Source organism: Diaphorina citri, unplaced genomic scaffold (assembly GCF_000475195.1).
Source record: "Diaphorina citri unplaced genomic scaffold, Diaci psyllid genome assembly version 1.1 scaffold1531, whole genome shotgun sequence".
Taxonomy (NCBI): Eukaryota; Metazoa; Arthropoda; class Insecta; order Hemiptera; family Psyllidae; genus Diaphorina; species Diaphorina citri.
Window position 1 is genome coordinate 14,282 of NW_007378957.1, and position 27,528 is coordinate 41,809.

A 27,528-nucleotide genomic window follows, 5' to 3' on the forward strand; every position below is an offset into this window, starting at 1 on the left:
GCAGCAATGCCAAGGCTCCCGTACAAGCGGCGGGTTAGGAGAAAAAATTCACTGACCTAGTTCACACTGAGGGGGACATTGTAGGGTGATTTATAATCCCTCCCCTCTCTTCCCTTTCCCGGGGCAATAAATCAGCCCCCTGGCAGAAAACTCCCTCCAGCCCTGCCTGCATTTGTAAACTTGTAGTCTCTCCCTTTTGCTGTTTTTTCCCTCTTCTCCCGAAATTTTTTCCTTCGGAGGGAGTTTTTTGGCTGCATTTTTTTACGATGTTGACATCAATTTATGTGGGTTGATTTTGTGCGTCTTCTTCTTTTTTTTATCGGCTTATTTTTTTTTTTTTTTTTTTTTTATTTTTTTTTTTTTTTTATTGTTTTTCCACTTTTCCGCTTTGTTTGGTGAAGATGGGTTTAGGTTTTTTCGGCGGAAAGAAAAAAGAGTTTTGTGTGTAAAGGTAAGGGGTAAGTGCAAATGAGAGGGTATACAGGGTATTAGTCCCATATATATGTCAAGAATCGTTGATACAGGTTGTTTAATAGAAGGACCACAGTATTAGACTTGGTATTTAACTTTAAGGGGATGTACTTACCAATTGTTAGTTGCATATGCGTCAGGTCCCGTATTCTTAGAGCTAATTGTTTTTTGGTTTCGGAAGGGTAAGGATGCTGTAATCAGACAAAATATAAGTTTAATTTGTACTTATTAGGTACAATGAGAAACGCATTCAGTACAGAAACAAAAACTCAGCGCTTTAGTATAATGGCTGATGTTTGGCATTGTTGGTGATTTCGAAGATTGCAGGATTCGAATCCAGTAACTCATTCACACAGGAATTTTCTGCACAAGGAGTGAGAAGTGTTCGCTTTGAGGATAGGTTTTTGTCAATCTCAAAAAGCTGACTTTTTTCGAATCTGATATAATTATTTAGTTACAAATATTAAACGTTGATTACACGTTTGCAAATACATGATTCAGACGCCTAGATTATTCATACACAAACTAACTTCTTGTCATTACATTTGTGACTGAAAGAGAGGGAGGAGGAGGGTAGGAGAGGAAAAAAGGAAAGGGTTTTCAAAACTCAAAGCACAGAAAAACACAAGGTAGGCAGTGTTTGTTTTGCGTACGTGTTGGTGAAAATGAAAGGTTGCTCCACACAAAAGTTATTGATTGACATGTCAGGATATCGAACGCGGGCACACGCTTCAAATGAACCTAACCGTAGTACAATGTACAATTGTAGTCTGTACAATTGTAACAATGGTGTGTGGATTTGTGATGTTAAGATTGTAGGCACGTTAACATTGCCACGCTTGCGAGCGTGTAAGATTGCTTATTATAGAGAATTTTTGCATTTTTTCAAGGTGGTAAATCTTGGTGGCTGGGTGAGGGTCCATGTGAAGAAGACGCGGTAGCTTACACGCCGAACTGGAGGGTAAAAGACCCCGTCACTAAAAACACCTAAGCAGATTTTAGTCGGTATTCAGGCAGGGTAGTTTGTCGTCGAACTTTCAAACATAAAAAGCACACAGCTAACGGTATCACTCATATACTACTATATAAACACGTATAAATACACCACCGTATGTGATACCGTCCAGGAGGGCAACATCAAGAGTCAGGGACTGGGGAAAATGAGGGGAAGAAAGGGAGAGGGCGCATTTTAAAAAAAGGTAACTTATTCACGACCACGAAACACTAATTATTATTCCGAGGAGAAATTCTCCCCCCCCTCCTCCTTCTCCTCTCTCTCTCTCTTCTATCTGTGTTTGATCAGGCGGCTGAATAACGCGTGCCCCCCCGCGGATATAAATTACCCCCTCCCTACCCTTCAGGGGGGGAGGGTTGAACATAGATACATGGCAAAGTATGTCTATGTACATGGTTATGTCGACAGATATGTCTGTGATAGGATGATAAAAGTTCCATGGTTCCCATCTCAGGTCCTGTCCCAGGATCTTATTGAAAGGGGCCCAAGAGTCCAAACAGTAATGTATAGGGGGGTGGATGCTCCTAATTCACCCCCCCTGTACATATGAAGAGTCAGAAAAACGAATGAAATACAAACAACAACATAGAATCTCGCTGTCTCCCAAATCTCTCTTCGTAGCAAGTTTGAAAATTTCAGAAACATTAAAAACAACAACAACAACAATGATACTGAAAACGTTCGCACATTATGCAGATTGAAATTCATAGACCATAGCAGAAATAAAAAACAAAATCACGAGGAGAAACAATTGAAAATATTAAAATAGACAAAAAAAACTCAACAGAACAGAGAGAAAACAAAACACACTGACAACATTAATCAAAAGTATGGGGGAGTGACGACACCCAACGCCGAACATACAACGGACGTACTCAATGTGTGGAGACTGCAACCCAGGACATAGCCAGACCAGCCAGAACAGCCAAATGTGAATGCCATTGAAAATTTTCCTATAAATTGTGAATTCTTAAAAGAAACTACCTACTTGTAGTTTGAAAAAGCTGCTAAATAATGTAAAAAAAGAAAGAAGAAAAAAACGTAAAAAAAACTCGTTTGTTGGGCGAAAAAATCCATTCTTACAAGTTACAAGGAATTTGAAAAGAGCCATCCATCTCTTTGGTGATGGCTCAAAAATTGAAAAGAACGAAAACGAACTTTGAAGACCGAAGAAAAACCTTCGAAATTGGTAAAATTGTAAAACAATCAGTCAGATATTTGTGAAATTGCAGTTGGGGCATATTCAGCTGTGGATAGTTTGGAAACGGCTGGACAAGTACATTATTATGTATTAAAGTAATGGGAGGAAGGTCAATGAAACAATGGAGAACGTCAAGGTGGTTATGATGCACTGAACACACCTCATCAAGGTAGAAGCTGCCAAAATAATGCACAACCATCCACCATATGAAGACATGAAAACTACAACAAGTGCGAGTATATCCAACAGAAACTATACAACAGATAAGATGCGATGAAAATGTGCCTCACCAAAGAGAAAATGTTGACAATGTTGGAAAGGCAAAAGCATTTGATCAAATTTACATCTGAAGTCAAGTATGAAAAGAAAATGAAGGATGTGTTCAAGACAAATGCCAACAAGAAGAAAAACTCCCACGCAAAACACAGAGAAAAGACATCAGGTGTTGAGAAAAACGGGGAAAAAGTAAAAGTAAAGACATTTGGAAATGTATTCGTGGTTTTGTTCACGAGTGACAAGCACGGGGAAAAAGTAATCAAGTTTCAATAAACTCAAATGTAATAGCATCTTGCTAAGATGATGCTGGTAATCTTGTGGAATATCTTATAGGAGATAATAAAAGACATTTGAAAATGTATTCGTGGTTTTGTTCACGAGTGACAAGCACGGGGAAAAGTAATCAAGTTTCAATAAACTCAAATGTAATAGCATCTTGCTAAGATGATGCTGGTAATCCTGTGGAATATCTTATAGGAGATAAACCGTGCAGAACATAGCCTAAGCTACAAGGTGAGTTTTTTTTAGGAAGGAAATTTCCGTTTTTTAAATCCTCAAGAGAGCCCTGAATTTCAATTGACTTTCTTAACTTTTCCTCTACCTTGGAAAGGAAGGAAATTTCCGTTTTTTAAATCCTCAAGAGAGCCCTGAATTTCAATTGACTTTCTTAACTTTTCCTCTACCTTGGAACATTTTTGTTAGTAAAAAAAAAAGAAAGTTTTTTCTCTCTACAAATTTCTCGAAAGAAAACTTTTTTTAAAAAAAAAGGTAAAACGAAAATCGAAGATTTATGTGAATGTCCGGAACATTCCTGAGCTCGCAAGGGAAATGGTTCTACATGGACGAAGATAACAATAACAAAGGAAATAGGTGAAGTACGAATTTGAACAAATAAACTCTAAACCAAATATTTTATTCAGCACCCATTCTAAACCAAAACTGAAATTCAAAAACATGACTTCCATTTTGTAGGTAGGGTACATAAAAAAAGTTCATCACAAATCCCATTTTGTTCCACCTTAAAAAACATTTATACTTTAATAATGAGATCACCTCAGCTCCATCGTAGTAGATCATAAAAAAAACAAGACCATTTCCCGACCAATAAAATCTCCGGGACAACCACTGAGCTGCTAAATATAAAAACAATTTAGAAATCAATTCCAGGAGGTTTTATTGTTCAATTCGAGGAACTTTCAAACATCATAAAACATCTCGTAAAGTTCTTTTTTCTTTCTAAACATTTCCCACCCCCTTCCCCCCTTGATATTGGAACCTTTACCTCTACCATGACGAGCTACTCCAAGTGAGCCTAAAATTTGGATGAGTTAGAAAAGAGATCAGTAAAGAAATGGCATGTAAAGAAAGCAGAAGAATAAACAAGGTTGATGGAACGATACGAGATCAATAAATGTGGAATGTATTGATGAAAGAGGTATTAAAATAGAAATCAATATGGAAATTGGAAAAGAGGATTTTCTCTCTCAGGTGATAAATACTCAAAAATAATTTTATTTTCATGCTATGAAAATAAAACATCTGTGAATAATGATCGAGTAATGTGCTGTTTTGAAAAATTCGTCTGTTTCTTTTTTCGATTTTTACTGTCATTAATTTTGTGCTTGAGTACAAAAAGAAATAAATAAGATTCCCGATGTGAGATATAGGTACCTCTTCTCTTATTGGTTTATGTTTTTCCTTACTCCAAGGTTTGTTTACAAGTTGAACTTTATCCTAATCGTTTATTTATTGTTAAAATCATTAACCCCATGTATTCCAGGAACCCTGGGGTTTACGCTGTCGCTGTGTGAGAGGATTTTATATTGAAAAAGAAAAGAAATTCATCTGAATATTCAACGACACTGAGCTTTCCTCAGATCCAAGTCAATTTCATTCGAAAGTTGAGGATATACCGGAAACACATTTCCATCTCTTATACATGAAGCACATAGAGATTGTAATAAATTGTATTTTTCTTACCATCAGATCAGACAAAAAATAGGACTTTCAGAAATACCTATATGTATATAAAAAAGCTAAAATATAATGGGTGTACTCTAACTCATTAAAGTAAATATTATCACATTCAGCGGTGAGCCATGGCCCTACTATGCCTCCCTAATTTGTGAATATGTAATAGCCTGTTTGTACTCAAGTTGAATTTTTCAACCAACTTACTTGAGTGTTCTCTTGGATTTTTTACTTTTTATTTATGACCCCAACTTCTTATTCCAATCAACTCCACTTGAAATTAAATCATTGATTATTAGGATTTAATTATGTATCCCTTGTCCCATCCCATTCAACTGATTTTCATATTGAATTCCGCCTGAGAATTAATGTACTGTCGATACTGATTATAGCTTTAATTTATTACCTGGGCTAGGAATAAATGGTTGTCTGGTTCTGGTTATATGTACATGCTCATATGTCTGGTTGCAATGGTTGTTGAGTGTTTCTTGTCAATTTGTTGTTTTTAAATAATTCTATAGGCTACCTTTCGAATTAGTGTTGTCAGAGATATTTGACACAAAGGTCGTGGTGCTCCTTCCGAGTTTATGAAAGGTTCCAGTAGTCTTTTGCAGACTGTTTCAATGTGTAGTAACGTAGTTTCCTAATTTCGGTCAAGGAAGGCTTGAGAGAAGAATCCCAAACGCACCCAAAGGTAAGGTTCGGGTTGATTCTTTTTGATTTACTATTTCTTCTCTGACAAGAAAAGTAAGGGTTTTGTGAAGATTCGGTGAGAAAACCGCAAGAATTGGAAGAATGGTATTGTGAATTATGAGGACGCCCCAAGGGTGTAAACTATCGCCACACACATCACCCATAAGAGGAACAGGTGTGTGTGATTACGACCAATCATAATTGCCTATTAGATATCAGAAATAGATTTATTAACGTCAGCTAGGTCTGTTATTAGAGCGAGGTTCTCAGGTAATAGACCTAGAAACGAAATTTTGAGATTTTTTTGATTTTCTCGTAAACCTGTCAAAAGTTGCCAAACTTGATGTTTCTATGAGATCTGCGTTGAGCTTATTGCTCGTAATTGTTCGCCTTCTAGTCAACTTGTGTATAAATTTGTCTATTTGTCGGATGTGCGTCTTTTTTCGTCTACATCAGAGGTTCACCATCGGACGAGTGGTGTTCTGGCTCAGATTGGTCAGATCAACACTGGTCTTCCAGTCTACTGTGGTGTGTATTTCAATATGAAGTCTACTGCACGTGTATGTCGTGTAAAATATCCAAGATAAATCCTAAGACAAGCGTCGTGAAATATCTCCTCCGAACATGGTGGATAGTATCATTCTCCCATTCAGCACATTTCATCGTGAACATCACTGGGGTAGAGGAGGAAATTTAATATAAACAAAAGAAGAAAGGCTTTGGTGGCGGTGGAGATATTCTGAATAAACATTGGAAACCAAGGAAGACGAAGGAAGGCGTAACTGTGAAATGAAAGCAGCAGAACATTAAGGATTAATTTCACTTAACTTTTAAGTTTACGATGATGCGAGAAGAGGGAGGGACAATCTTAAAGGATTTAATAATGCAGAGGAAACTTGGTTCGTTTTTTTTCTACTCCTTCTCTCTGCGAAAGGAAAATTGTTATTTTTCATTAAATTAAAAAATATTTTTCGCAGTATTAAAATTTGTGAAGACGCGATGGTATGTTTGACTGAAGGGAAAGAGTTGCTCGCATATTTTAGAAAGAAAAATGCCAAATATTCATAAAACTTCATCAGTTTTTTCTCTCTTCCTTCATTTTTCGCAGTATTAAAATTTGTGAAGACGCGATGGTATGCTTGACTGAAGGGAAAGAGTTGCTCGCATATTTTAGAAAGAAAAATGCCAAATATTCATAAAACTTCATCAGTTTTTTCTCTCTTCCTTTTCATAAGCACAGTATTCTGCGTAGGTATTCCTGAGCAAGAACTTTCTGAAAAATATGGCCGTCTTGTTTATGAACTTTTGTATCTCTTCTCCTGTGTTTTCCAGTATTATATTACTGACAATACTTGCTAGGAATGTCTATTCTGCGTAGGTATTCCTGAGCAAGAACTTTCTGGAAAATATGGCCGTCTTGTTTATGAACTTTTGTATCTCTTCTCCTGTGTTTTCCAGTATTATATTACTGACAATACTTGCTAGGAATGTCAGTCAATACCGCATCAATTTTGAGCAACATTGTTCACTAGATAGTACTGGAGTTGTACTTTTTCCTCCTTTTGGAAAGCAAGTTGGAACAAGCATTTGAAAGTTGACAAATTTCTATGGAAAATGCACTCACTCGTAGGAAGCCCCCTACCTATTTCTGGATGAGGAGTTAAGAATTCTCAGAGGAATTCAGCGTGTTCGGTTCAATAGTCATCGATGTGACGGGACTAAAGTCCCAGGAAAATGCTGGCTTTTTGCATTTGTGGAGAATAACAAATTGTGAAATGAAAAAACTGACATGCTTTCCCACGCTAGAATCCGACAGAAGACATGGGACGATAATCAGGCTCGGCATGAGGTATTAAAGATTAAAGATGATCCGAATAGTTCTAACACTCATCTGACAGATGATGATGATGATGATGATGATGATGATGATGATGATGATGATGATGATGATGATGATGATGATGATGATGATGATGATGATGGATCCGAATAGTTCTAACACTCATCTGACAGATGATGATGATGAACATACTTCTGAAACTGGTAGAGTTTATGATTCTGGTAATGAATTAAGCAGCAAAAATATTGACACATAAGATAAAGACGATTGCGATTAATTCAAAAGATGACACATTAGACGAAAGTTGTATTTCGCCAAATGCAGCCAAATTTCAATAGATAATGACAATAAGATACAACACGTTCAGAAAAAACCTCCTGACCTTGACGTTTTTTCACCAAGAAATTCATCCGTGGAAATAAAGTGGTGCAATATTAAACTGTTGAGATAATGGGACTACATGTCCTAATTCGACAGTCTAAATAAAGCACTAATATCTAATAATATCCGTAATTTAGCACGTGTTGACATTCATACTGAAGACTCCATTAGAACTCCAAGTTTTTTGTACAAACATTCTGACATTCATATCCAAATGGAAGACAACCATTTGAAAAAAATCAATTACCTATATGTAGAGATTATTTATCGAGCGATAGGTATTTACCAGGATCCAAAAACTAATGCCCAGCCCTGGCCGAAGCTAGCACAAGTCTAGTTCCCTTTTTGATCTCAAAGAGAACGTGATCAATGCTATTGTAGAAACGGTTGGAGCTTTCGGAGAGGAAAAAAGTGTTGTCACTACCTTGGACAATACTAGCCTGGAAGGTTCAGCAGAAAAAGTCAGCTATGAAATGACCGTCAAAGTGGGGAAAGTCAAGCAGGCCTTTGTTTTTACCATTCAACGCACATAAAGACGTATCATAATACGGAAAAGGTCCACACAAGGGCACTCGTGTACGGGGGGGAGAGCGCTATCCCTAGAGGTTCTCTCTGGTTTGAGAGGTTCTCAAAAAGAGATGCTTAAAATTCCCTGAAATATGATTGGGGTAGGTAAGGCGGAAAAAGCGCGGCTAATTGATCATGCTAAGCTACTATGAGATTGGATTGAGATAGCAGGAACTTGTTAATAAACATTACTGTCGATAACCAATAAGTTCCATGAAAAGAAAAGCTTCAATTCCAAATGTCCCGTAAGCGAAATGAATATGTAGTTGTTACTTTTAAAGATTCCGGAGTTGAAACAAATCCGACAATTGTTTGGAAACCACTGCGCTAGATACCGGAGTTCAGATATTCTTTTTATTAGAAAATAATGAGCGCTTTGATGGCATACAATTGTCGCCGATCATTTCTATATTTGTCACATCAGGATCAGGTAGAGAACTAGAGGAAGAGTTAACGATCAATTGAATGCATTAGAATCAACCTGAAACTGCCGAGAGAGAAATTGAGAATTTCGAACTGTACCGAGCCAGAAGTTCCCAGCCTATCCACGCTGTGGTTAATTAGGTAGAACCTTTTGATAAATGAACAACAAGAGAGCTAGAAATGTGAAACGGTATGCGACTATGCGTGAGTATTAGAGCCGACCTGACAGACGATATACCATAGTTGTGATAAAAGTGATAGAAGAGGTGATATGCAAAAAAATATGTGAAAGAAAATGGAAAAAAGGATTGAGTTTTTTCCCTGGGATTCTTCAGGGAATTTCCGAGTAGGGGAAATTGACTATCAAGATGCTACTGACGATGAGTATACCATAGTTGTCAAATGAAGAACAGATCAGAATCCTGTAATAATCCAGGAACACTATTTCTCCAGTCATTTCACCTCCAACACCATTATATCTCACATTCGTAAACACTAAATCAAAAGAATAATTCACCCAGGCACCCAGAACAATACAACATCCATCATTGAGAACTTAGCTAACATTGTTACCAGTTCTGTGGAAAGATTCTCTCATAAGGTACATGACTTTGCAGACTACGGAGAGTTCCATTCGGTCTACGCTCTGCACCTTTTATCTTTGGATTGAATCTTTCTTCTCACCAAACAAATTGTCACGTTGCTCTGAACACTCCAAGAATCTCAAGGTAACTCACGAGGATCTGAAGCCCATGATTTGTACCAATTAGTTTCTTGGTGATAATTTCTTTATGTAAATTTCCTATAGTGTTCATCTTGGTACTAATCTAACCTTTGAACGTTCAAGTTAATCTACGAGCTTTAATAGATTGAAATGTTCGCTTCACCGAAATCTAATCAAAATAAGGCGTTCACTGTGATCATTATTATAAAATATCTGCATATCATTTTATTGTGTGTTGACTCTTTTCCAGAAGCCTATGTATTTTTGTCAAGCCTTTCCCATTTATTTTCAGCACAAGGCACTACATTTCCCCTCGCGTTCAAAAAAAAAGAAGGTCCTGAAAGGTAGGAAAGATCACGAACACCGGCACCATTTGTGTCTAAAAGTTATTAAAACACAATAATGGTGGATGAAGGTCCTGAAAGGTAGGAAAGATCACGAACACCGGCACCATTTGTGTCTAAAAGTTATTAAAACACAATAATGGTGGATACTTCTGAAACTGGTAGAGTTTATGATTCTGGTAATCAATTAGCAGTAAAAATATTGACACATAAGATAAAGACGATTGCGATTAATTCAAAAGATGACACAGTAGACGAAAGTTGTATTGGCAGCCAAATTTCAAAAGAAAATGACAATAAGATACAACACGTTCAGAAAAAAGCTCCTGACCTTGACGTTTTTTCACCAAGAAATTCATCCGTAATTTAGCACGTGTTGACATTCATACTGAAGACTCCATTAGAACTCCAAGTTTTTTGTCCAAACATTCTGATATTCATATTCAAATGGAAGACAACATTTTTTGAAGAAAATCAATTATAGAGATTATTTATCGAGCGATAGGTATTTACCAGGATCCAAAAACTAATGCCCAGCCCTGGCCGAAGCTAGCACAAGTCTAGTTCCCTATCTAGCATTTGGTTTAGAAACAGAGAGATGGAATACACTCCGGGCTATTGTACAAACAGGAAGACGAAACTGAATTCAAATGGGAATTGTTAATCAACAGCGCTATCCCTAGAGGTTCTGGGCGAGTACCAACGTCAGATCGAATTAGTAACCAGGTAACTACCAACCTAACAACAAACGTCAATAATAATGAAATGGAATATACGATGACGTTTTGATCTCAAAGAGAACGTGATCAATGCTATTGTAGAAATGGTTGGAGCTTTCGGAGAGGAAAAAAGTGTTGTCACTACCTTGGACAATACTAGCCTGGAAGGTTCAGCAGAAAAAGTCAGCTATGAACAGAGGTTCTCTCTGGTTTAAGAGGTTCTCAAAAAGAGATGCTTAAGATTCCCTGAAATATGATTGGGGTAGATAAGGCGGAAAAAGCGCGGCTAATTGATCATGCTAAGCTACTATGAGATTGGATTGGGCTAGTAGGAACTTGTTAATAAACATTATTGTCGTATACCAATAAGTTCCATGAAAAGAAAAGTTTCAATTCCAAATGTCCCGTAAGCGATATGAATATGTAGTTGTTACTTTTAAAGATTCCGGAGTTGAAACAAATCCGACAATTGTTTGGAAACCACTGCGCTAGATACCGGAGTTCAGATATTCTTTTTATTAGAAAATAATGAGCGCTTTGATGGCATACAATTGTCGCCGATCATTTCTATATTTGTCACATCAGGATCAGGTAGAGAACTAGAGGAAGAGTTAACGATCAATTGAATGCATTAGAATCAACCTGAAACTGCCGAGAGAGAAATGGAGAATTTCGAACTGTACCGAGCCAGAAGTTCCCAGCCTATCCACGCTGTGGTTAATTAGGTAGAACCTTTTGATGAATGAACAACAAGAGAGCTAGAAATGTGAAACGGTATGCGACTATGCGTGAGTATTAGAGCCGACCTGACAGACGATATACCATAGTTGTCAAATGAAGAACAGATCAGAATCCTGTAATAATCCAGGAACACTATTTCTCCAGTCATTTCACCTCCAACACCATTATATCTCACATTCGTAAACACTAAATCAAAAGAATAATTCACCCAGGCACCCAGAACAATACAACATCCATCATTGAGAACTTAGCTAACATTGTTACCAGTTCTGTGGAAAGATTCTCTCATAAGGTACATGACTTTGCAGACTACGGAGAGTTCCATTCGGTCTACGCTCTGCACCTTTTATCTTTGGATTGAATCTTTCTTCTCACCAAACAAATTGTCACGTTGCTCTGAACACTCCAAGAATCTCAAGGTAACTCACGAGGATCTGAAGCCCATGATTTGTACCAATTAGTTTCTTGGTGATAATTTCTTTATGTAAATTTCCTATAGTGTTCATCTTGGTACTAATCTAACCTTTGAACGTTCAAGTTAATCTACGAGCTTTAATAGATTGAAATGTTCGCTTCACCGAAATCTAATCAAAATAAGGCGTTCACTGTGATCATTATTATAAAATATCTGCATATCATTTTATTGTGTGTTGACTCTTTTCCAGAAGCCTATGTATTTTTGTCAAGCCTTTCCCATTTATTTTCAGCACAAGGCACTACATTTCCCCTCGCGTTCAAAAAAAGAAGGTCCTGAAAGGTAGGAAAGATCACGAACACCGGCACCATTTGTGTCTAAAAGTTATTAAAACACAATAATGGTGGATGGTTGTAACCTGCGAGTAAGCGTATCTTTTAAAAGTTTAAAATGTGAAGGGAAGGGGGCAATGGCAAATACATCCATGGTGAAAATGTTTCCGTTGTAACAGGTGCCGTGTAGCGGATTGGATTAGCGGAATGAAGGAGGGCGTACGGGCGTTCTAGTGAAATATGTTTTGATGACCATAATTATAAATATGATGTGTAAAACATCCTTATAGGTCTGACAATGCTGAGCTTTTCGAAACCAACTTGAATAAAATACATCCCGAGATAACACAACAGACCGAAGCAATTGATAGAATCGTCTTATAATTAGCATTGCAAGTTTAAAATAAAATTCTTCGCTTGATCCTTTCGGTGCACATGGTGTTTCAAAGTGTGATTGTTGCATAGAAATTGACGAAGAAGAAAACCTCTCTTGGAAATTTGTAAAATGCTGCAGGATGGACAAGTGATAATGCCCACCATATACCAAAACAATCAATGCCAATCTCTGAAGAATAACTAGTGCTAGAAGGCAGATAGCAACTGCGAAAAAACACCTTTGTGTATCTGTTATTTATCAGTTAAAGAAATGAATTGAACTGAATTGTCCATTTGTAGGAACAACTTTTCTGGCCATTACCGTCAAGCTCTTGCTGGAAGAGCGAAAGGCCAAAATAAACCGGTTTGGATCAAGATTATGGCAATGATGGCTGACACTGTACGCGAATATAATATCCACCTATCACATGAGTTGCGAGCCAATATCGATGCCAGACCAGCAGAGAAGTGTAAACAGCGAACCGAATTGAGATGGAACAACCAAAACCCTACGACAAGATGGTCAAGATATGATACCACTGGTTGAACTATATGACAAACCCTTGTGACGGAAGAATTAGGAAGTGATAAAGTTAAAATGGTTATTGTAACGGAGAATGATGGATAATCATATTTTTTTGACAAAGTTAAAGAAATGGATTTGGAAGTGGCGGTTCAACCTTTGCATACGATGTTCATCAGACAAATGGTTCAATCGCTTTCTTTCTTGTAAGATCAGCATGTTTAAACAAGACTTGCACAGTGGCGTCACTAGCACTTCAAGCAAGAATGTCCTTTCCAAGTCCAATAATTACGTGATCAATACATTTTATTCTACAATTTAAAATATTATAATAAGCATGATGTATGTGTTTATGTGGTTGAGTTATTTGTCTTTCTTGTAAGATCAGCATGTTTAAACAAGACTTGCACAGTGGCGTCACTAGAATGTCCTTTCCAAGTTCAATAATTACGTGATCAATACATTTTATTCTACAATTTAAAATATTATAATAAGCATGATGTATGTGTTTATGTGGTTGAGTTATTTGTGTTCATTCTGTTGGTGTATGTAATGTTGATCTAGGCGGATAGAACAAGGCTTGTTGTTTCCTTATTGTTTTAATTGCACAAATTAAGTCCAAGGCTTCAAGTTAATGCTAACAATTGAATTGCTTCCTTGCTGCTGCCATGATTTTTATTAATTGTATGGGATATGCTGGTTGCAGGCTTATTGTTAATTAAATCAGCAAATTAAAACTGATCTAGCAAACTGTACTCCAGGAATAATTCTGCTATTGTAAAAAATAAATCCAAAATGAAAGCTCAAGTTTCACTTGGATGCACTTGTAACCCATTTACATCTACACCCTCACCCGACCCCATCACGAAAAGAAAAAACAATGCTTACTGGGGGGTCGAAGTCAGTCAAGAGTCAACTTCTTGATGTGAACCTAACTGTAGATTAAGTACTTCTTGTAGTACCTAGTACTGGTCATATCAACTGGGAGAGGAAAAGAAATATAAATAACAATAAAGCCGGGGCCTTTTGGGATTTGAGATGCAATCTTTACGACACAGGACAGAGGAGAAGGCGAGGAAAAGAAATATAAATAACAATAAAGCCGGGGCCTTTTGGGATTTGAGATGCAATCTTTACGACACAGGACAGAGGAGAAGGCTGCTATACGACATTGCACTCCATTCTGTTTTCACAATATGACCTCCCCACCTACCCTCAAACGAGGACATTTAAGGTTTTTATATTTTTCTTGTGGTTCAGAAAGTCTGCATATAAAATTTTCCATATCAGAAGGGTTCGGGGGTCCAACTTTCTCTCCCCTTTCTTACCATATCTCTCTCATCCCTTTCTCCTCGTCTCTCTCTCTCTCGTTTCTTTATTTCCTCCATTCTCTCTTTTGTTTTTCTTTATTTTCATTCTCTTTCGTCTCTCTGTTTTCCCATTCAGAACTTTCTCTTTAATTTTAGCTTTCGAGAAACACAAAGCGATTGAGCGGCGGCTTTTGTAGAAATTGCTCAAACATTCTGTCCGTGTGGTTTTTGTTTTTCTTGCAAATTTCCTTTAGAATAAATTGTTTGCACCCCTTTCTCCAGCCACTCCTGAAGAAAAGAGAGAGTGCGAGAGAGAAGGAAAAAATCTTCCAGAAAGACAAAACAAACCCCCAGGCACGTTTCCCTACTCCATTTTGAAAATTGATATCGCTCTCTCGCTCGCTCCGGTAGATTTATCTCTTTCTAATCCGTTTCCATTGTTTACGCTATAGGTAGGTATTTTCTTAATTTAAATACACATACAAAACCTCGTGTGTTTTTTTGTTTTTTTTTTTTTTCCTTTTCATTCCCACTAACTCTTCACCATTTTCACTATGTAGGTTAAATGGTAGATGCATTTTATTTCCTCTGAGGTCTTTAATTGTATTTTGCCACCACCAGTTTCTAACTTGGAGAAATAATGAAAATTAATAAATAGGAAAAATGATTGCTGTTCCTTTTTTAAGGAATGAAAGGAAGAATGATTTGACTTACCGTTAGATGTTGAAACAGCCACGCTCTTAGGATATTATGTAGGTTAAATGGTAGATGCATTTTATTTCCTCTGAGGTCTTTAATTGTATTTTGCCACCACCAGTTTCTAACTTAGAGAAATAATGAAAATTAATAAATAGGAATAATGATTGCTGTTCCTTTTTTAAGGAATGAAAGGAAGAATGATTTGACTTACCGTTAGATGTTGAAACAGCCACGCTCTTAGGATATTGGTTGCCACCTTGGGAAAGATGCCGCGCTTCTTCTGGTTCTTCTTCCCGCTATTGTCGTCGTCTTCTTCCCCCGTCCCTTCGCCACTACCTATACTGGCATTACTAGCATCGCCTGCCAACAGAAACACAAACAGGGTACAATATTAATAACACACTGGGCATGATTAGCTGGTTAAGGAACTTCACAAAGTTCTTATAAAATCTTGAATTCTTTATGGTAAACCAGAGTTTTTTCACAACTTTTGTGGACATCACAGCATTACTAAGTGCCTCCTTTGCAATCAATTTCCACGTCACAAAGTTCATATCAAATCATGAATTCTTTATGGTAAACCAGAGTTTTTTCACAACTTTTGTGGACATCACAGCATTACTAAGTGCCTCCTTTGCAATCAATTTCCACTGGTTGCGACTTGATTGTCCTCACAAAGCTGAGGAAAAATGAGTCCTCACCCAGTTCCAAGGTGGTGTAGGCAGGAAGGTTTCATAAAACCAAGATATGGGAAAGTATGAATGAAAATACCCAAATTACAATTTTAGGAGAAAAATCACAGTCCAAAAATACATATCCTACCGTCAATTTTTACATGGTTTTTTACTTTAACTTTTTTGTTTACAAGAAATCCCCCCCCTCACCCATGGAAATAGTCTTCTAACTCGACGACTCCCTGTGAAACAAGAAACCCCATCACAGAGTCTTCAGGACACGACGTCGCGCGACGCGACTTGATTAAAGTAGCTACTCCATTGTCCTCACGAAGCTGAGGAAAAATAAGTCCTCACCCAGTTCCGAGGTGGTGTAGGCAGGAAGGTTTCATAAAACCAAGTTATGGGGAAGTATGAATGAAAATACCCAAATTACATTTTTAGGAGAAAAATCACAGCCCAAAAATACATATCCTACCGTCAATTTTTACATGGTTTTTTACTTTAAATTTTTTGTTTACAAGAAATCCCCCCTTCACCCATGGAAATAGTCTTCTAACTCGACGACTCCCTGTGAAACAAGAAACCCCATCACAGAGTCTTCAGGACACGACGTCGCGCGATAACAGCGTCGAGATAGATAACAGCGTCAGCGTCGAGATAAGAGAAAATTATGATGGAAGGAAAACTAAAAGAAGACCACGCACTAGGACTCTAAGGAGACAACAAGGAAGAGAAGACCAGAGATGGAGGGAGAGGGAGAGAGATAGGAAAGACAAAAAAAAAAAAAAAAAAAAAAAAAAAAAACAAGGGGAATATATGTACGAGCACGAGGAACAGGATGATGATGATGTTTATTGTAACTAAGAGCTAAGAGACAGAAAAATGATATTGTGAGACAACTAGCGCCGAATGATCTCAATTTTGTTAGTATTTCAAATGGTTTGATATGGTAATATCATGAGGCTCATAGAAAATAAATGATATTTCGAGGATAGTAACCATTTTATGAGCTGAGAAACAAAAGAATGAACAAAATGAACTAGATCTCGCAGACAGATAAAGGCATCCTACCCAACATACGAGTATGCCTTCAAGTTTAGGAGGGACAGAACAAACATAGATCAAGTCATGCTCAACTAGAACATAAAACAACATGGGTCTTGTGCTAAAAATAGTCTTCAGGGAACGAGAGACGAGAGTTGTGAGGGAAGAAATAAAATAAGCCACGGCAAAAAAAGACTGCAGCAATGGTTGTTGACTTTTAGATTAAAAAATTTGAATAGATAAGAAAGAATAAAGGCTGGGTAGCTATGTACAAACTTATACATGAAATATTCCCGTCATCGTCATAGGAAACGTGAAATATTGTACAACATTCCCAGCTAGGCTTACACACAAGAGATGGGATGTTCCTTATACTCAGGAAATGTAATGGAAATTGAGATCCCGTCCCCGAACTTTCAAACCCGAAGAATCTTGGGGGGAATCCAAAATGAAAGCTCAAGTTTCACTTGGATGCACTTGTAACCCATTTACATCTACACCCTCACCCGACCCCATCACGAAAAGGAGAAAGAGGAGGAAGAGAGATAGAGACGAGGAGAAAGGGGAGAGAAAGAGAGAGGGAATCTGAACAGGAAGACATTTTGAATTTTGAAGAGCGTTTGGGGTCCCAGGTGCTCGTACTTGGTTAGGCTGTGCCATTGTATTGTATGGGCTTAAGAACTGTGAGCTTAGTAAGTAGCAAGTTTGGGTTAATTAATATCATTTCAAAGAGAGAGAAAAGAGATACGCATTTCAAATTCAAAGTATCTCCTCCTCTCTCCCTCCCCCTCCTCATCTTCTTTATGACATGGCATACCGAGTAAATTGAAATCCATGCCCGGAATTTGATTCAAATGACAAGTTCTAAAATAAAATTGAGATTTTTTCGAATGGCATTTGGGCGATTTGCATTAAAAAAAAAAGATATGTATATATAGTCTGCTGACTCAACAGTTAAAGAACTTAAACTTACCTACCCAATTAATATGAGCCCATTTGAAATCAGTGTAATATCTACCAAGAAGATCCATCTAATAGCCAATAGCTCATCCCCTGCTTTATTCACACCCTGTCGTGTACTGTCTCTGCCAATGGAGTTAGAGCGGTACAAGGTATAGGAAAAACAAAAACAATACTCGGAGAAATCCCGAACCTGACTGATTTATTGTGTTTTTATTCGACAGAAAGGATTTAAGTCAGGGAAAAGTTTCAATTCCCTTGATGAACAATGGAAGTAACAGCTGAAGATACTCCTAAAACCCATTGCCTCAATTGCAAACAGGGAACGATACAAGTGAACTACTCATTAAAGGAAATAGGCAATGTTTGTTTCCAATTTCACGTTATTATACTCATTACTCAGTCTACACTCTACATATTTGGGGAACAAAATATAGGTACCTGGTCTATTTTAATGGGGAAGTAGAACTAAGGTTAATCAGATGTGAACACATGGAATAGACTCGGCACGCTGCTAATTCAACAGATTCACATGAATGCAAATCCGAGACACAGAAGTATTGTAGAAGATAGTAACCATCCTTGTGTTTTAGCAACCAAGCAAACAAATGAAGAATTATCAGACAGAAAGAGTGTTAGCGTTCAAACATTGACAAATGTGTTCCATTAATTAAACACACATTTTGTGTAATGTGATGGAAATTGTACCTTCTAATGTAATCCATGACTGAGAAAGTGCCTATTACTTCGGTGCACTTCCACTCTTATTAATAAACTATTGAGTGAAATAATTCTTGACAAATTAAACCTGATTGCAAATGATAAATCATGCAGATATTCTAACCAATGCACTTCTTAGCAGAAAACAGTTCTTGCACAAATAATGAAATGTTTGTTATTGGCATAAGACTACCTCAATATTCAAATGATGAACAACGTTATGATGAATGATTGCAATAAACAATCTCTGTCTTGCTGCTGCAAAATCTGTTGTACCTGGTTTGAACTCTTGTATCTGGCTATCTGACCCTGCTGAAAAGCTAATTTGATATGACCAGTACTAGGTACTACAAGAAGTACTTAATCTACAGTTAGGTTCACATCAAGAAGTTGACTCTTTATTGCAATAAACAATCTCTGTCTTGCTGCTGCAAAATCTGTTCTACCTGGTTTGAACTCTTGTATCTGACTATCTGACCCAGCTGAAAAGCTAATTTGATATGACCAGTACTAGGTACTACAAGAAGTACTTAATCTACAGTTAGGTTCACATCAAGAAGTTGACTCTTGACTGACTTCGACCTCCCAGTAAGCATTATTTTTTACAATAGCAGAATTATTCCTGGAGTACAGTTTGCTAGATCAGTTTTAATTTGCTGATTTAATTAACAATAAGCCTGCAACCAGCATATCCTTCTAGAGGTGATATCAACTAAATTTTAGAGGTGTTGACACACACGATGCTACAGTGCGGGTCAAAGTCTCCAATCAGTAAGACCTTAATAGATCTCAATGATAATCCAGTCGTTTTAGATATTCTGATTTTACGATGAGCCATGCGTGCCATCGCCAATAACTATGTACGGCATTGTATAAAAACCTCTCCTATTACAGAGTGACAAGTACAAATTAATGTCATAAATCTATACACGTATACGTAACATACATACGCAATTTGATATCCTTGAATATAAAATTATAAAAGAAATAGAGAGAATGATGAAAAGTGCAAGAGAAGGTGAAGGCGATACACAACAATGAAATGTACCGCGGTACGAGTGCTATATACTCCTGCATGACAATGATGTCGGCACATCAAAATAGTCAACTTATGAACGATAAAATAGAAATAGCTCTGGCAGCATTTACATTGCACCTCTCGGTTAATTATGAACTATTCAAATGAGTATCCAAGCAACTTTACCAAGTCATGTATGAAGAAACCATCTTTACATCTTCAGACGCTGGTAAAGGTTCCGTGTTATCACAGTTGGTGTACGCAAAACACTTCATCTTATCCGAAGTAAGTTCTTTCCTTTCCCGCGATTCTTCTTTTTTTTGTGCTTCTTTCTTCTTTGGAAAAATTATTTGAACTATAGACTTCTTTAGGCACTAATAAATTCCAAACACACAAGTACATACTTATGATATACAACTCCCAGGTTCATATAACTTGTAATCATTCATAGCAACAAAAAAGTATACAAACTATTACACTTTTGGAGAATTTCGAACTGTACCGAGCCAGAAGTTCCCAGCCTATCCACGCTGTGGTTAATTAGGTAGAACCTTTTGATGAATGAACAACAAGAGAGCTAGAAATGTGAAACGGTATGCGACTATGCGTGAGTATTAGAGCCGACCTGACAGACGATATACCATAGTTTAACTACACTTATGATATACAACTCCCAGGTTCATATAACTTGTAATCATTCATAGCAACAAAAAAGTATACAAACTATTACACTTTTACAATACCCCAATATCTCTAGGATAATTCAGTCATACATAATCATAGCATGAACAAAGTGGTGGAAAAAACTGAATAAAAACCTGTCAAAACGTAATAACGAGCAGTTGAAGACATGGCGAGGTTTACAGCCCTCGAGTGCCCCAGAGGTGTAAGCCAAATCTGTCAACGAGGAAATAAAATAAATCTGGTTTCCCTCCAAACAAGGCTTTCCTCACATATCTCTAGGATAATTCAGTCATACATAATCATTGCATGAAAAAAGTGGTGGAAAAAACTGAATAAAAACCTGTCAAAACATAATAACGAGCAGTTGAAGACATGGCGAGGTTTATAGCCCTCGAGTGCCCCAGAGGTGTAAGCCAAATCTGTCAACGAGGAAATAAAATAAATCTGGTTTCCCTCCAAACAAGGCTTTCCTCAACAATAATGCAAGAGATAGGTAAAGTGGTTTCCTGCTTTGTTTTCTATTGAATTTGGGTTTTAGGGGGGTCGGAGAGACGGGAATCACCCATTTTAGTGATTTATCGGTCGTCTAACTTGTGAAGAAAATGGAAAATTGAGATACAATAAGGAAGAAAAAAGGCCCCAAAGGAATCACCCCTCCTTCACCACCCTTATGATAAAAGTGATAGAAGAGGTGATATGCAAAAAAATATGTGAAAGAAAATGGAAAAAAAGGATTGAGTTTTTTCCCTGGGATTCTTCAGGGAATTTCCGAGTAGGGGAAATTGACTATCAAGATGCTACTGACAGTGAGTAAGCTCCAACCTCAAATTTTGAAATAAAATATGCACAAATAAGAAAGAAAATATAAAATATGCACACAAACAATACGAAGACAGCTTAAAAAAAAAAACATCAAAAACCAAGAAGGAATCTAAAACAGCATATAGCTTCAAATGACTCAAATCGTAAGCAAAAAGGAATCTGGAATACCACAAGAAACAATATGGCGTTATGGCTCATATCGCAACCATCAATGTGTGGTTTTTGTTTTTCTCCAGCCACTCCTGAAGAAAAGAGAGAGTGCGAGAGAGAAGGAAAAAATCTTCCAGAAAGACAAAACAAACCCCCAGGCACGTTTCCCTACTCCATTTTGAAAATTGATATCGCTCTCTCGCTCGCTCCGGTAGATTTATCTCTTTCTAATCCGTTTCCATTGTTTACGCTATAGGTAGGTATTTTCTTAATTTAAATACACATACAAAACCTTGTGTGTTTTGTTTTTGTTTTTTTTTTTTTTTTTTTTTTTTTTTTTTTTTCCCCCGTTGGTGTACACAGAACACAGCATTATATTCGAAGTAAGTACATACTTTTCTTTCCCGCGAGTCTTTTTTTGTTGTGTTTCTTTCTTCTTTTGAAATATTACATATTTGAAATAAAGACTTTTTTAGGCACTATTAAATTCTAAACATTTAACTATACCTATTACAGAATGTATTAATTACAAGAACCCCTCCCTCAAGAGACAAACCTTTACTCTCAAAACCCGAGCTCTGAGAGCACAATGTGCTTCTTTCTTCTTTGGAAAAATTATTTGAACTATAGACTTCTTTAGGCACTAATAAATTCCAAACACACAAGTACATTACAGAATGTATTAATTTAAACAACCCCTCCCTCAAGAGGCAAACCTTATTGCTAACAAAACCCAAGCTCTAAGGGCACGACACCCTGGTAAGAGTCCTTACAACAAAAGTACTTGACAAGCTACACCTCAGGATCTTACATATTGACGCTCATTATAAACTTTTGCCAGAGAAATTATAATTATGATGTTTTGCAACATTGAGAAGTCATTTCGACATAGCCGCCAACTTGAAATGAGAGAAATGTTATTAGGGCGAGTACCAACGTCAGATCGAATTAGTAACCAGGTAACTACCAACCTAACAACAAACGTCAATAATAATGAAATGGAATATACGATGACTTTTTGATCTCAAAGAGAACGTGATCAATGCTATTGTAGAAACGGTTGGAGCTTTCGGAGAGGAAAAAAGTGTTGTCACTACCTTGGACAATACTAGCCTGGAAGGTTCAGCAGAAAAAGTCAGCTATGAAATGACCGTCAAAGTGGGGAAAGTCAAGCAGGCCTTTGTTTTTACCATTCAACGCACATAAAGACGTATCATAATACGGAAAAGGTCCACACAAGGGCACTCGTGTACGGGGGGGAGAGAGGAAAAGAAATATAAATAACAATAAAGCCGGGGCCTTTTGGGATTTGAGATGCAATCTTTACGACACAGGACAGAGGAGAAGGCTGCTATACGACATTGCACTCCATTCTGTTTTCACAATATGACCTCCCCACCTACCCTCAAACGAGGACATTTAAGGTTTTTATATTTTTCTTGTGGTTCAGAAAGTCTGCATATAAAATTTTCCATATCAGAAGGGTTCAGGGGTCCAAGTATTTCTCCCTTTTCACTTTTTTTTTTAGTTGGACTTGAGGTTTTCTCGAGACTTTGAAAAAAATGAGCTTTGCAAAAGGGAACTCTGGAGATCTTTAAGCAGCGTTTACACAATGGTCAATATTGTCCACACAAAATATTTTTTCCCTCTACACCAAAATCCTTTGATATTACCTACTCTACATGGGTTCATCGACATCGATCGACTTTGGTGCTCTCTAGTGTGGACGCACCTTTAGGCAACTCTGTTCCTCCGATGGGTGATGAACTCGAGACCTTCTAACTACAAGACGCGTGTCTCCTTGAATCAGTAAGGGGGTCCAAGTATTTCTCCCTTTTCACTTTTTTTTTTTTAGTTGGACTTGAGGTTTTCTCGAGACTTGGAAAAAATGAGCTTTGCAAAAGGGAACTCTGGAGATCTTTAAGCAGCGTTTACACAATGGTCAATATCGTCCACACAAAATATTTTTTCCCTCTACACCAAAATCCTTTGATATTACCTACTCTACATCGACATCGATCGACTTCGGTGCTCTCTAGTGTAGACGCACCTTTAGGCAACTCTGTTCCTCCGATGGGTGATGAACTCGAGACCTTCTAACTACAAGACGCGTGTCTCCTTGAATCAGTAAAGGTCAAAAGGAATCTTGACCACCAGGAATCTCTATGCGATACCTACGAGATTATAGCAATACCTAAGAAATTCCATCATGCAATTTTCATAGCAATCATAGGTAGTGAACATTAAAAGTTGAATAGTGGAACATTATTTGTATCGTGTACTATGGTGTATTATTGAATAATTCATTCGCAACTAATTAAAACAAAGCAAGACGTTAAATAAAGAACTACAAGAGCCCATTAATGGAGCCACATTAGCATGTTAAGTGTGAAAGGTGTGACTGGCCTCAACAGAGATATTAACTTCATTTCAAAACGAGCCGATTGCGGTTAGCCCCGTGCTTGGGTGCGAAAAAAATAGAAAGTAAAAAACCCATCTAAATAATGTGCTCCTTGCTGGTCATAAATTGATTATACATACTAGGAATTACGAAAATATCAGAATCGAAAGAAACCAGTGTCCATCATATAGGGCAACATGGAATTTGAAATCTAAATGTGTCCTGATCTTATGAACCTTAAACAAGCTTTGAGAAGAGTTCAACATGGAATTTACATAAAATGAAAATTAACTATCTGAACAAGAGCACAGAGATTAAGGACAACACTTATAATCCTGCGTAATAGGACAGGACTTGATGACCATAATTATAAATATGATATGTAAAACATCCTTATAGGTCTGACAATGCTGAGCTTTTCGAAACCAACTTGAATAAAATACATCCCGAGATAACACAACAGACCGAAGCAATTGATAGAATCGTCTTATAATTAGCATTGCAAGTTTAAAATAAAATTCTTCGCTTGATCCTTTCGGTGCACATGGTGTTTCAAAGTGTGATTGTTGCATAGAAATTGACGAAGAAGAAAACCTCTCTTGGAAATTTGTAAAATGCTGCAGGATGGACAAGTGATAATGCCCACCATATACCAAAACAATCAATGCCAATCTCTGAAGAATAACTAGTGCTAGAAGGCAGATAGCAACTGCGAAAAAACACCTTTGTGTATCTGTTATTTATCAGTTAAAGAAATGAATTGAACTGAATTGTCCATTTGTAGGAACAACTTTTCTGGCCATTACCGTCAAGCTCTTGCTGGAAGAGCGAAAGGCCAAAATAAACCGGTTTGGATCAAGATTATGGCAATGATGGCTGACACTGTACGCGAATATAATATCCACCTATCACATGAGTTGCGAGCCAATATCGATGCCAGACCAGCAGAGAAGTGTAAACAGCGAACCGTCCATATAAAACAACAAATTAAGCGACCAAAAAAGGGGGAAGACTGTTTTTATACGTCCCTATACCTGTTTGTGAAAATGAACTGAGAACATCATGACAAAACAAAATTGTAAAAAAAAAAATGCCAGGTCATGATATTGAGTCATAAGGTGATAAGAGATAGGGTAGGGTGGGGGAAACAGTGTTGCCGGCACTGATAGTAGGGGTGGGTGGGGGGACATTGTGGGGTTTAAGGGAAAATGGGTGCGAAGAGCTCCCCCCCATACCTCCTCCCTCGCGCGCATATTTCAGTATAGTGATCCATTTTAAAATTCATTACATAAAATTACTTTTGCCTTCCCTTGTTCAGTCCTAGGGTGGACAAGAAAACATATTTTGGAAATAGGAAATTTTGATTAGGAAAAGGCTTTGTACTGCAGAAATGAGAGAATGGGACAGGCTACAAACTTTGTTGAGGCAAAGAATCGTATAAGATCAATCCATACTTTAGGGCTGTTTGCCTCTACACATAGGCCTCAAAGTGAGCTTTTTTGCATGAACTGTTGTGGCAAAATTTAGAATTTGAACTCACAAATGGTCTTCCTATAGCTCAATCGCCGCTGGGATTAACCAATTAATCTGTTTGGATTAACTTAAACCTCAAAGTGTTGCCTCAGGCAGAGAAGACATGTTAGTGATAAGATCTTAACAGTCGTCAGATGATCATTTTTAGCTAAATCCCTTTTTGATTTGTCCATATAAAAACAATAGTGATGTACCTAAATGTAAATGATGTAATACAAAGTTATGTTACACATTTTAACACCAAAGTACCGAACATACCCGTGTACATATCATCATTATTATTACAGTAGTTTATTTTATTCCCCGTTACTTCGCTCCGCGTGAATTGAAGCAACAAGTTCATTATAGAATCCAGAACGCGTTTTCTCAATTAAATCGGTTCCAAGGCTTGCATGTCATTAGTGTTGTTTACTTTCAGATTACGCCGGCTTCGACAGATGATTCCATGAGCCGTTGTAGTTCGTTCCCTGTTTGCAATTGAGGCAATGGGTTTTAGGAGTATCTTCAGCTGTTACTTCCATTGTTCATCAAGGGAATTGAAACTTTTCTCTGACTTGAATCCTTTCTGTCGAATAAAAACACAATAAATCAGTCAGGTTCGGGATTTCTCCGAGTATTGTTTTTGTTTTTCCTACACCTTGTACCGCTCTAACTCCATTGGCAGAGACAGTACACGACAGGGTGTGAATAAAGCAGGGGATGAGCTATTGGCTATTAGATGGAGATGAGTAAGCTCCAACCTCAAATTTGGAATAAAATATGCACAAATAAGAAAGAAAATATAAAATATACACACAAACAATACGAAGACAGCTTAAGAAAAAAACAACAAAAACCAAGAAGGAATCTAAAACAGCATATTGCTTCAAATGACTCAAATCGTAAGCAAAAAGGAATCTGGAATACCACAAGAAACAATATGGCGTTATGGCTCATATCGCAACCATCAATGATTTCAAAATCTCTGCAGCAAAAGAGTTTGATTTTCATATGTTTCATAATGGTCGGTATAAAAACGGCTAATAAGAATCGTGAGATTGAAAACTCCTTGCAGGCATTAAAAGAGAGAATAAAATAAGTTCACCACAATAATTAGCCAATCTATTGGATATTGGATGTTATTTATTTACCTCTCGACACGGCAAGTATAAAGAAACTCACCGATATTAACAACAATATTAGTTTTAATATTTGGATTATATGGTTTGTTTTACGGATTTCACATTGGTAATTGTGTAACTAAACTAACTAACTATATGGGTAAAGTTTTGTAACAATGCTTGCCACACCTATGTCTATAATTTTTCCATGTTGAAACCCAGAGAAAAATAATCATTCATTTGATGAAATAGCAAACTATTTGGGTTACCCTGCCCAATGGTTTCTATTTCTGCAATAGCGTAATACTAGTAATGGTGGATGGTTGTAACCTGCGAGTAAGCGTATCTTTTAAAAGTTTAAAATGTGAAGGGAAGGGGGCAATGGCAAATACATCCATGGTGAAAATGTTTCCGTTGTAACAGGTGCCGTGTAGCGGATTGGATTAGCGGAATGAAGGAGGGCGTACGGGCGTTCTAGTGAAATATGTGGGGAATATACGTACGAGCACGAGTAGCAGGATGATGATGATGATGTTCATTGTAACTAAGAGACAGGAAAATGATATTGTGAGACAACTAGCGCCGAATGATCTCAATTTTGTTATTATTTCAAATGGTTTGATATGGTAATATCATGAGGCTCATAGAAAATAAATGACATTTCGAGGATAGTAACCATTTTATGAGCTGAGAAACAAAAGAACGCACAAAATGAAATAGATCTCGCAGACAGATAAAGGCATCCTACCCAACATACGAGTATGCCTTCAAGTTTAGGAGGGACAGAACAAACATAGATCAAGTCGTGTGTATTTGTTATTCTTTCTCGGATAATAGCTTGTATCCCCCCACCCCACGGCTTTAGGATGGAGAGGTATAGGGGAGGGTTAGGGTAAATGACTCATATGCAAACAGGATAATGTGAAAGTTATGTGGGAGGGGAGGGGGTGGGTGGAATGCTTTTGCTTTGTTTTGGAAATTCGATTATAATGTGTATGTGTGTGTAGGAATAAACAGTGTCGAAGCTGCTGTGGGGTGACTGGGTGGTGGGGCCTCTCAAGAAGTGAATCAGCAGATCAAGGAGGTCAATCCTTGAGAGCTTTACAGTTTTTTTTTTTTTTTTTTTTTTTTTTTTTTTTTTTTGTTGCATATATCATACAATGAAAGGAAATTATTAAATTTGAGAAAGTGCTAATAGGACTTGTCATTCTTAGTAACAAAATCTTTATGTATTTGTGTCCGAAACACACAATTGAAAAGAATTAAACGAAATAGCACAAATTTAAACAGATGAAATCAACAGACCTGTGAAGATGGAAGAAATTGACGAAGAAGAAAACCTCTCTTGGGAAATTGTGAAATGCTGCAGGATGGACAAGTGATAATGCCCACCATATAC

At 37.3% G+C, this 27,528-nt stretch overlaps 1 protein-coding gene across 1 annotated transcript in view; it reads right to left on the reverse strand.

Annotated features, from left to right (window-relative positions):
- Nucleotides 1-586: 586 nt before the first annotated feature.
- LOC103516269 (homeobox protein homothorax-like) overlaps nucleotides 587-27,528 on the reverse strand; it is a gene marked incomplete at both ends in the record, with an annotated part of 58,256 nt that continues 31,314 nt past the window's right edge. The window contains 2 exons of the mRNA XM_008481232.1: nucleotides 587-662; nucleotides 15,232-15,380. Of these exons, the coding sequence (XP_008479454.1) occupies nucleotides 587-662; nucleotides 15,232-15,380 (225 nt within the window). The remainder of the gene's footprint in view (nucleotides 663-15,231; nucleotides 15,381-27,528) is intronic.